Source organism: Nipponia nippon, unplaced genomic scaffold (genome assembly GCF_047370975.1).
Source record: "Nipponia nippon isolate SJK-2023a ecotype South Korea unplaced genomic scaffold, ASM4737097v1 scaffold_12, whole genome shotgun sequence".
In the NCBI taxonomy this organism is placed as follows: domain Eukaryota; kingdom Metazoa; phylum Chordata; class Aves; order Pelecaniformes; family Threskiornithidae; genus Nipponia; species Nipponia nippon.
This window is the reverse complement of record NW_028262313.1, coordinates 849,166-860,797: the sequence shown is the minus strand read 5'-3', so window position 1 is coordinate 860,797 and position 11,632 is coordinate 849,166. Positions and strand designations below refer to the sequence as shown.

Below are 11,632 nucleotides of genomic sequence, written 5' to 3'. Positions count from 1 at the left end.
CCAAGGTTTGCCCATAAAAAAAACGTTTATTCCTTAAAAATACAATGTTCACCTGCAGTGACACAACTACGCAGAACATTTCTTTAGAAAGGTTTCCATCTGCTTCCAGCACAGCAAGCCTTCCGCGTCAGAGGCAAGGAGAGCAGGCAGCCCGCTCCCGGCAGAAAGGCTCCTTTCGCCCCTGCCCGCTGCGGCACCCACGCGAGCTGTGCCCGGGGCCCTCGCCAGCCGCTCCAGCTCCAGGAGGCACCAGCGCCCAGAGCTCTCTCCGGAGACAGAGGGGTTGGGGACCTGCAGCGGCATCCCACTTGCATCCTCACCGTCCAGGGAGCCCAGCAGCAGAACAGATTTCTCCTGGTGGCAAAGAGCACACAAGGCTTCAGGGAAACCTCAGTCCCTCGGGAAGGGCCTTGGGAAGGAAAGCCCGGAGAGGGGACGCAGCAGGACCCGGGACCCACCTGGCCCTCACTGCCTTTTACAGCACAGAGCCATCGCTCCGCTCCCTCCTGCTGCCCCACAACCACCTGCCTGGTCCCCCACGGCACTGCAGCACACCTCGGCCGCGCCAGCTCCCGCAGGATGGGTCTCCAGCCGCCCGCCGTGGCCTGCCCAAGCCCCAGCTCCCACCCCGCGCCCTGCGGCCGACCCTCCGGAGGACGCAGCCTAACGAGTCCTGCTGCTGCACGGCCGCCACGTTTTAGGTGAAACCCAGCCACCGCGCCCCGCTCACCCAGCCGATCTCCCCTGGCTGCAGAGGCAAGGACGTGCCCTCCCTGGCTCCTGGGGGCTCTGACCACGTCCGCCCTGACCACGCCTGCCCTCTGGGCTCTAAACCTGCCCCGTTCTCTAAAGTTTCTTCCTGATTTTCCCAAGGAGAGGTCTCTGCTGAACACAGCCTACCCTGGCTGAATGCAGCGACGGAAGGGATGGGGGGAACTGCGGCAGGCTCTGCCCGGCGCAGCAGGCGCGTCTCCTCCGTGACCACCCCGCCTGGCTCCGAGCCTGGCGTCACCGGCAGAATTTGGAGTCTTTTGATCATGGGTGGGTCTACAGGACACCAGGGCGGCTGGCGACAGACGGGGTACGCCTGTCTCAAAGGGGGAGCAGGATCTTTGCGCAGGAGTTAGCAGGGCTCACTGAAAGAGCTTTAAACTGGATTTGAAGGGAAAAAGGGATAAAACCAGGCTCGCTAGAGATAAGCCTGGGGGCAGCACCCCAGCGTTTGAGGGACGGTGTGCTAGCGAGGTCCTTCCATCTGCTCCACCATGCGCTGAGTACACTGGAGCGCACGTGAAATGTCCCTGCACCAACGTGCACGGCACCTGAGCCGTCTCAGCGCGGGCAGGGGACCACGATCTACGCAGCAGCAAAGGCGCGAGGCTGTTGAAGCGTTAGAAAGCACGGAAGCGCCTGAGAACAGTCACATAGGAATCAGGGCTTCTCCCCCAAAAAAAGGCGGCAGGGTCAATAGCCCAACCGAAGCACGTCTACACCAACGCACACAGCACGGGCAACGAGCAGGCGGAGCTGGAAGCCGTTGTGCAGCTGGAGAGCTACGATATAGCTGCCATCACGGAAACGTGGGGGGCTGGCTCACGCCACCGGAGGGCTGTGATGGATGGCTACGAACTTCTCAGAAGGGACAGGCAAGGACGGAGAGGCGGCGGGGTAGCCCTGTACGTCAGGGAGTGTTCGGCTGTCTCGAGCTTGACGACCCAGCTGGCGGCCGGTCACAAGCAGGGTTCCCCGGCACTCAGGACTGGGGACAGTCCTCTCTAATATCTTTATCAAGGATCTGGACGAGGGGATGGAGGGCACCCTCAGTAAGTTTGCAGACAACACCCAGGCTGGGTGGGAGCGTTGATCTGCTGGAGGGCAGGACGGCTCTGCAGAGGGACCCGGCCAGGCTGGGTCGATGGGCCCAGGCATTTCACCCTACATCTTGCTAACCCTCTGCAGAGGGCTGGGGAGCAGCCTGGCACTTACTGACAACACGAGGCACAGCCTTTGGGAAGATTCAGGAGGAGAAAAGTCTGTGCTGCTTGTAGCACCTCCAGAAGCTCGGTCTCCAAAGCAAAGTGGGTGGGGAAATTTGGTGGTAAGCCATAACTAAAACAGAGGTCTGATGTAGGCTCTCTGCTCCACCCAGATCAACAGAAAATTAAATACCCTTCCCATGTAAAAAAATTATTTACAGGCTGACTCTGCGATGCACAGACCACCAGTGGCACTGCCAGAATCACACTTGGCTCCTAGTGACACTGCCTTCATCTCAGCTTAACTGTTAAACCATTAGTAGAGAAAATAGCATGAAAAAGGACCAATTGCTTGGCTCAGAGAACTCCGAGCCTTCTAAATCTTCTTCTGTTTAAACATACCTCAGTTTTTAAGCATAGAAATGTCTAAAAAAATGCCTTTTTTTCCCCTTTTGGTGGTTCTAGAAACCAGAAAATGCTTCTTTGTTGTTGCTCCAGGACAGTCTATGGCTGTTCCTACCAGTAAAAAGAAGGTACAGGATGAGAGATTTGGGCACACAAAACACATACAACATTGGCAAAACATATAGTCAACACACTGTGCTTAAAAATATCAGACATGAACTTTTTTCACAAAATATATTGAACAGCACTTGCCCATTAACAAATAACTGATCCAAGAAGCTACAGAACTCGAAGTTTCTTCCAGTGCTGCTCTGAACTTACAGCTTCACTTACGTATTATACCACCCAAGTCCGTCATGCGTGCAAGATAATCATCGTGAAGGAGGTACGAGGCATCCCAGGTTGTCCTGGTGTACATATCCTGCTGCTGTTTCCAGCGTTAAGTCAAAGCTCAAGTCATTTTCAAGCCATCAAAGCCACAAAACTTCCACCTTTTCTCTAGGCTGGCCCCAACCCCACTCAGCTCCTGCCTGAACGTGTTCTGGAGGCGAGTCATGAGAACTTCCACTTCTGCGGTGCAAATCTGGGAAAAGAGGAGGAGAACGTCACTAAAGATGAAGATGCTTTTGGTTACGGAAGCCCTGTAACGGCTGGCAATATTCAAGCTCAAACACATGTAGTTGCTAAAGCACATCTAGGCTTTCCCTAGACGTCCTGTCCAAACACGCATGCTGACAGTCTTGGGATGACGCGAGTTGTGCTACCGTCACACTTTGGGGTGAGATGGCTGCAGAGATAACAAACACCAGAAATAAGGGTAAAAGGACTGTCCTCAATTTTTCCCCACTGTGAAATGCAAGATAATGGATTCAAAACTCGCAAGCATTTAAGTAACCAAACAGCGAGTACTTTTACTGCTGTTGCAAGAACAGAGCTCCCAGTTACTGGGTAGAGAAATCAGGGACACGGGGAATTTATATTCGCATCCTGAACAGTCACAAGCACCCATCTGCAGCACAGCTACCACGTCCCTAACAGCACAGGGCTTGCTCAAACAGAGCTAAGATTCAAGACCTGGAGGTTACACGGCTGCAGAGAAGAAACCTAAACACGTAAGGTGGGCAGCTTTGCTAGAGCGGGTCAGAGGCTCGTCAAGCCAGGCTCCCGTTTCAGGTAGCGACCCATGGCGGAGAACGATCCACCCAGTTCCTGCCCCGACCAGGGCAGTGTGCTGGCGCAGCCCCGGGAACGTCACCCTGCGGGAACGTCACCCTGCGGCCTCCCGAGACGGCCGGTGGCACCGCTCGTCAGGGAGCGCTCCCTGCGGTAGCTTTCTAAGCTTTCCTACACGGCGAGCGGTAGGAAGCACAATGCCTTACTTGGTTTTCTGACACAGCTGAGTCTTCTGAAAACACTGGCGAAGTTTCGTCTTTTCTCAACGCTGCGCCCTGTAAGAGCTGCAACTAAAGCCTCCGCAGTGCTTTCGTGGGCTGAAGCAGTGCACGTCCCTGCCAGCATCTCTACCCAGCCACGCACCAGCTATGCAGCTTGCATCAAAAGTCGATCCCACATACGCGGGCAGGCCCGTAAATTTGACTGCTCAGGCATTTACTAGATACAATTAAAGCTCAGCAAGTGAAAAAAACTTTTAAGATGCTGCAAGTTAACAGTTTCAGGACATAAAAAGAGTGCAAAGGCCGTGTCCACCTTATATTCAGTTACCTGCAATGGTTTTCTTATCGCAGCAGAAAAATTAAAACCTTATTTGTTATATTCACAAGAATTCAGGATTGCCTCTGCTGTGCGCTTGGGACTGCTCTGACACATTCAGAGCCATCTCTGCACAGCAACCCCATCCGCCTGCTGGCTCGGTAGAGCATGGGGATGTATTTTTGGATAAAACCATGGCTATTCTCCAACAGCGCAGCGCGATGTGACATCCTTTGTACGCGTTCTGTTGATCTACCGCAGCCCGCTGTCTCCGTTTCTAACTCCCTTCGCAGTCTGCAGGGTTCGTAGCTCTGTAGTTGCAGCACTGTCAGCCTCCAGGGCCTGTGCTTTGGGCCCCGCGCACCTCAGCGGTGCTCCCTCCCGCTGACATTTCATTTTTGCTCCTGCCGCAGCGGGTTCGGTTTGACTGTTCGGGAATGTCAAGCCCCATCCCACTTCATGGTCTCCACTACAACGCGTAACTGGATTTTCCAGGAGATAATCTTGAGTCACTTCCCCTACCACCCTTCCAAACTCGCGTTCGGCTCTGACCTTCCCAAGGAGGCATTACGTTGTTCTTTTGGTTCACTCACTTTCTGTGTACGCCAGCATGAATTACAGTTTTCAGCTAGGGGGAAAAGGTTTTTACTTCCAGAGCGCAGGGCACCACTTACCAGTGGGAAGACAACGTACCCAGAACGCATGCTCGCTTTTAAGCCTTCGTGAGTGTGCAAGCGCATTCCTCTGAAATCCCTTTGGCAGTAATTGCAGGCTCACAGTTTTCAAAACGTGCCCAACACGTGATAAAGATCAAAAGGACCTGCTTTGCAAGATGGCTTTGCATTCGGTGGATGCGCTTTTGTCGTCACGCTGTTTTGCAATCAGGCAGAAACAACAGTGCAAGTTTCGAGAGAGACACAGGAACAGCCCAAGCTCAGGCTGGCAATGGGTTTGGCGAGGCAGAGGTCCAAGCCAAGACATCAAACAGAGCGGACACCCCGGGAGGAGCATCAGCTACACTGCCCAGCGCCTGCGATGCTGACAGTGCTACAGAGAGCTTCTGCAAGGACTGTTTCATGGCTTCAGACCACCCTGGAGCTTAATTTCTGCACTGTCTACTGAGCTGCTGGCCTTCTTGGCGAGACTGGCGGGCAGGGAGCGGGGGAAAGACATTCCTCTTCCTGTCCTGCAGGCGGCTTCAAGAAACCGGGTTCTGCTCTCAAGTGCTCCCCCCACACCTACTCCCCCTCAAGCCCAGAGATCTGCTGGGCGTTAAAAGCAACGCCCTCAACCGCTACCTCGCTCCTGCAGTAATCAAGAGGGAGACGAAAGAGCTAAGAGGTAACCTCACGAACAAGCGGGAAGACCTCCTTTCAAGAGAGCAGGCGCAAAGGACCTGCGCAAGTCAGCGGGCCGATGCGATTACCCGAGAGCCGGCGAACAATGACAAAGAGGGATGCCCTTGCAGAGGCTAACGGATGCACCCTTCCCAGGGCCCTTCTGCTACGCCTAGTGTAGGAACTTCCAGTAGCCCCTTTCTGCACTGTAGATCCCAAAGAGGACGTGCCAGAAGTCAGATGAATAATACGATGGCATTTCTTTAGGAGCTCCAAAGGAAAATAAAGGCAGCTGTTTGCCTCATACACAAATTCAGAACTAGAACAAGAAGATAAGTTATTAGATATGTCTGGGGCTGGAGTGAGCCAGCAGGCCATGCTTTCTTAGAACGAGGAAAATTAAACAGTAAGTTATAAACAAAAGCAGCTGAAAAAGCTCCAAACACAGGAGATGATTCCCATGCTAGTAAGCCTCCCGCTCCTGGGGCACTTTAGGGAAGACAACCGAAGAAGGGTCTAGTAGAGGAGCGAGATGCAATTTCCTTGAACCTTCAAAAGCCTTTGCACAGTCCCTCCCCGTTTACTCTGACAAGGAGTCTGAGGCCAGCGGTACACAGAAATACTGTGGGAAACAGCAGCTTCTCCTTGTACTACGGAAAGTGCACAAGAGCTGCTCGTTATTGCCCTTCTTGACCCCTGCGCCCAGGACCCCAATCCCTCCACTTAGCACAGACCCCTGCGGCAGGGACTGTGATTCAGGGCTCGTGCGTTTGCAGTATAGGGCCCTTGCGCAGCACCCTCCTGAAAAGGACTTCACTGACGGTATCAAAACAGAGACAGAAAAGGCCCAGCGAAGGGCTACAAGATCAGAAATATGGATAAACTTCGCTCAGAGACACAAGAACAGTACGACTGTTCAGTTTAGAGAGAATATATACAAACAGTGGCACGGCAGATGTCATAAGCTAATAAACAGTATGGAAGAGGCGGCTTGTTTGCTCTTTTCCTTAGAGGTCATAAGGATAAGGGAAAGACAGGCAGCAAACTTAAACAGAATAAACAAAAATACATTTTAGATGGAGCTTTTGAAGATGGAATTCACTGCTGCAAAATACAGCTATTGTCAAAGGGTTTTCTTGAGTTACGAGCAGGATTACACTGAACATCTGCCGTAAGAACATCACCTTCAGCTCTGTCTTTAGGTTAACGTTAGCCTGTGTAAGGGCTAAGCCAGAAGCTGGCTTGCTCTGAGCAACCTGACCTACTGCAAGAGGGCCCTGCCTGCGGCAGCGGGGTGGACTAGATGGTCTTTAAAGGTCCCTCCCAACCCAACCCGTTCTGTGACTCAGAGAGTTCACCCCTTCCCTTGACCTCTTCCAGCAAATTATCCCGTTAATAGCCACCAGTTCTTAGGGTCCAGCCCCCGCACCGTTCCCAGGGAGGGAGCGAAGCTCTTTACCAGCCGCCCAGACCGAACGCACTCAGGGCACAAACATACCGCCCAGGCCGGCTCAGGGAACCGCAAGTGCTGGTGCACCTACTTTGCTGTCCAGGCGCTGCAGGTAGGAACAGATGTACTCTATGCTTGCTCCAAACGGATGCACGTGAAGAAACGTCGAAATTATTCCTGGGGAAAAGAACACCATAAGCGTCATTCTCGGGAGACAAGAGCCAGCTGAGAACACCAGCTCTCTTACTACTGGCACAGCACAGAGGGATCTAATCAGGCATTTTTGGCTTTAAGTACAGCGAGGTTTGGCTCATAGACTGCAAAGGAAACAGCAGCTAACCACTGCTGCTGGTTAGCACTTACAACGGCCCTCACCGCTCTTGCTCCTTGCCGCGTACCAGTAACGTGCCCAATGATGACCCACACCAAGGTTATCGCACATGTGGGGATGCAAGGCCCAAGGAGAGGGAAAGCAGAGCTCTCCTCCAGCTGTACCATCAAAGGTCAAGGAGCAGGAAAAGACAGAGGTCAAACGGGGAGAGCAGCGGCGGCATGCGTCTCCCATCCCAACAGTTTTGCAGCACCCAGTTAAACAGAGCAATCCCAGTCTGCGCCCTGTCACAGAGAGACTCCTTTCCAGCTCCTGGCCAGGACTGTACATCGAAAACACTGACTTGCATTTCTGACAAATCATCTGCAGAAAAAGGCTGTGCCTTTGTTTTTCCCCAAAGTCCCTTCCCTCTCAATGCAGAAACCAGCCCATGATCTGGCACAAACAGATCCATCTCGATAAGAATAAATGATTTATCATTATTCTCAAACCTGATGTAGAGGGATGGCTAAGGAGAACTTTCCTGAGTGATGACAAACTAAAGAAAATGCCTTGTCCCATCGAGACAAGGACTTCTGCTCTTCCTTTTCAATGCTCCAGAAAATCCCCAACTACCCAGTGCTTTGGGCTGAAAAGCCACTGCATGCCACATTAGGTTATTTTTCAATATTACTGGGAACAGGCAAGGGGAACGGAAATAAAAAGGGTAGCAGATACACCTGCGCTGTAAATCAGAGGTCACCAATCCCTTCGTGAGCATCGCTTGAAACTGCTGGCAATATTTCTTATCCCGTTGAGCCCGGCCTTCTCTCCCTGCCACCCCTCTCCACCCTTCCTCCTACTCCGGCTACAGCTTCTAAAGCTAGACGAGCTTATCTGCTCGGGGTCCACGGCACACCATGCCTGACCTAACGGCGTGCCTTACTGCTGCGTGGGGCCACAAATGCCATCCACACCGGGAGGTGCTGCAGTGCTCAAGCTGGTTAAAGTCTTAGAGCCTGTGACCCTGTTTAGGATCCTGCGAGGCTGATTAGGCTCTAACCGAATGAAGGCAGACCCTCCTCCGTACCTTACTACCTTCAGTGATGCCTCCCAGAAGAGCAACTTGTGCTCCAGCACGCGCCGACCTGGACTGTCACCGCACACGAGCCCCCTTTACACGCGTGTGGCTTTGACTGGAAGGTGCACAGCACGAGCTCCCCACACGAGCAATGCACAAGGCTAAACCCCGACCCCACCAAAGCCCGAGGCTTTCCTCAGTGCCAGGACTCCCACCTCCATTGGCATCACCAAAGGAACAAGAGGTGGCCAGCGGGAGCTGCGAGGCCACTTGGAAGTTCAGGTCTCCAGCATCGTCACCAAGCCCATCAAGAGAACTTACCAACTAAGAGAACTTCTCGTTCAGATTTCACTGGACTATTGCTCAACGTCTTCTCAACCGGACAGTCCTTCTCCTGGCTGCACACGCAAACTCTGGACGTACTGCTCTCCTGCAAAAAAACCGGAGGGCCCGTTCCACACAGCAGCAGCACAGCAGGCACTCTTACGCATCGGGCAGCAGCTCGGGCAGGCTCCGCGGTTTCGTTTGCCCGTTTCTGTGAGTCACTGCATTCGTTGCATTGCTGTAGCTACTGCTTCTTTTGCAAAAATGCTTCCAACAAAGCACAGCTATGTTCGTGCTGCTCTGTCTGAATTACCAAGTCAGATTAAAAGCCAAGTCAGAGTTAAGCAAGATGCCACAACACACACTTGATCGGCCCTGTTCGCTGGTACGACGTCTGCTCTCGAAGGGCTTTATTTTAAACAATAAAAGAAAACAAACAACTAGAAGGAAAGCCTTGTGGTGACTAATCCAGATGCAGATATTTACTTTTCACATGCCAAAACCGAGGCAATACAATTAACCAAGTGCCCAATGCCTGCAAAGGGTTTAGGATCAGACTGTCCTTGACTTGAGTTTGTGGTAGAGAATTAAAACAGAATTTTGCATAATTTATTATCCCCTAAATAAATACAAGGCTGCCAGTGATGCAAAGACTTGGTGGGTGCACTAAAAGCAAGACTTTCTTTTATTCCTAAGTTTTATGCAGAATTCCAGTGGTCTGAGCGCTACAGGCAGCTATAACTGGAAATAGCCGCCGGGCACTAGTGAAACGGACTGGACTTGGGCCAATAACAAAGACAGAATTAAACAGTCCCTTGGGCTGGCTTAGCTTCTTACGCCAGCGCAACTCTCAACTACTCCAGTCCTGGCCTAAGGAGGCTGTAATTTGCTTCTGCAGGAGAAAGTAAAGGTCTGCACTGTGGAAACGGAGACAGCTTCAGGCTGACACAGGGGCCGCAGTTCAGCCAGTAGCGTTATACTGGAAACGCAGTGCCTGCTTCTCCTTGGAGACCCAACGGATCTTTTTGAAGGCTAGTTGAAATAACAGTGCAACAAATTATCCTGCACACCAAAACCCATTTCTACACCGCAGTGTTGCAAATACCTAGTGTTCTTCCAGCCAGAAGCTGCCAGCAACGGCTAACTTGGTTTTAATTTGTACATCGAGACAATCTGTATGTACCACGCTTATACACTTCACAACAAACCAAACTTTAAGAAATTGCTCATTTTACAACGAGGTGCATTACTTCCCTCAGTAAGATGTTCTGACTGAAGTAGCAGAAAAGAAACTCTTAGACTTACATTCCCTTGACAATCGATTGCATCTCTCTCCTTGTCCTCTTCATCTGCCATGGTTTGCTACAGAGAGGTGAAGACAAGGAAAGGTTACCGATGACAGTCTGTTATGTCTGATATCACTGAAGCTCCTGCACTGAAGATCACTGGGGTACAAAACCGTTTTTAATTACCAGAAAGACATTCGTTATCTTCCCAGCTCATGGCACAAAAAGGTGGGGCTAAAGATTGGAAATCGGAGACAAGACCGAGGACGTGGCTTTGTGGTCCTCAGTGAGAAGCGCTGCCTCATGTTCCTTGTCTGTCCCGTATAACCCTGACTGCGCCATAGAGGAGAGGACCAAGCAAGTTTAGATTCATGCATGGGTCCACAATCAAAAGACAGAGTGGATCACACCTGAGAAGCAGCAGTATGTATTTCTGTTTAGAATAAACCCAGCAAGCATAAGAATATTCTAAACACAGACAAAAACTCAATTCAATAGTGTTTTATGGAGGTCAAATCAAAACACATCCCTAGAATGCAAATCTAAAAATCAACGTTTGATAATTGAGAACCCTTTTTTCTTATCTTTTAAAGCTCAGGTTGCAGAAAAACACATTTCAACTGCAATACCACAGTATACTACAAAACGAAAGTTAATCTTTTATTTATAACAGTCGCTTATGTGGATTGTCCCACTGGTACATGAAGCAATGAGCACGTTCGTTACTGACAGACATCCTCCAATTTGGCAGGTAATTTGTTCTAGCCTTCCAAAGCCAACTGCTCCTAAGCCAGGGCTCGGCATCTTCTACACACTGTCCTTCACCGCGCTCGTGACGGACCATGACACCGAGGACTGCATTTACTACTGAGGATAAGGAAGCACTGGGATGGCACATACCTGCTCCTTCAGGTTTTCCAATAATGTTTCTATTTTTAGTTTGTCTTCTCTCACTTTTTCTAGCTCAGCTTCTCTCTTTTTATATTCATCTTGTACTTTCAAAAGATGCTGGAAGAGAAAAGAGAAACTCAGTTCTTAACCTGCCTTTCACCTCCTACTATTTAAAGAATATAAAATGAATAAGGGCTGTTGCACAAAGACCAGACAGATCAATATTCAGAACAATTAAAAGGTTACAACAAGGAGAAATCTTTTCTACAATGTACCTTAGAAACGTCTTTGCCTACTAGCATACAAAAAAAGCATGACTTTGTAAACACGGGGCAGCAATTCCATGAGGAATAAACCTTCACTGTCCCCAAAATACAGCACGTGTTGTGCTGGGTCTGACCGCGTTAAAGCCCACGCGTCCTCTCCCCCAGTCTGGTTCACGCTACGGCCGTACAAACAGTCAGCGCGTGGGAAAGAGCAGCGCAGAAACAAGTGACCTGGGGAAGTCACCTTAAAGTCTTCCTAGATCTCTAGCCCCACGTTAATACGGAGATGTCTTCCAATTTAAGAAAATACTCTGAAACAGCTACTGGGCGAGGAGATTGGCACTGCTATGTGCACAATTCCACGCTGCAGGAAAACGCGACGACTGCTCCCCAGCCCGGGCACCAGCCCAGCAGCGCAGGGTGCCTGCGACCACCCCGCAGCACGCGGGGCGCTCCCTGGGCCGGCAGAGCCCAGCAGGCAGCCGGGCGCTGCACCGCAGCCTCGGAGGCGCGCAGGATGAAATTCTCAAGCCCAACCCGGCGTCCATCAAGGAGAACCAAGCTGTGGTTGTGGACATAACAGTCTGCTTTCAGAA

General features: G+C 51.3%; 1 protein-coding gene across 9 annotated transcripts in view; it reads right to left on the bottom strand.

Annotated features, from left to right (window-relative positions):
- The window catches only part of ENOX2 (ecto-NOX disulfide-thiol exchanger 2), a 57,097-nt gene that overhangs the window by 1,624 nt on the left and 43,841 nt on the right, over positions 1–11,632 (bottom strand). For 6 of the 9 annotated variants that reach the window (XM_087748252.1, XM_087748251.1, XM_087748253.1 and 3 more), the window contains 5 exons: positions 10,780–10,887; positions 9,899–9,955; positions 8,591–8,699; positions 6,970–7,055; positions 53–2,964 (listed from right to left, as the gene is read on the bottom strand). In XM_087748252.1, the coding sequence (XP_087604378.1) occupies positions 2,833–2,964; positions 6,970–7,055; positions 8,591–8,699; positions 9,899–9,955; positions 10,780–10,887 (492 nt within the window). In that variant the 3' untranslated portion in view covers positions 53–2,832. The remainder of the gene's footprint in view (positions 1–52; positions 2,965–6,969; positions 7,056–8,590; positions 8,700–9,898; positions 9,956–10,779; positions 10,888–11,632) is intronic. The other 3 variants (XM_087748249.1, XM_087748248.1, XM_087748247.1) reach the window with 3 other exon arrangements.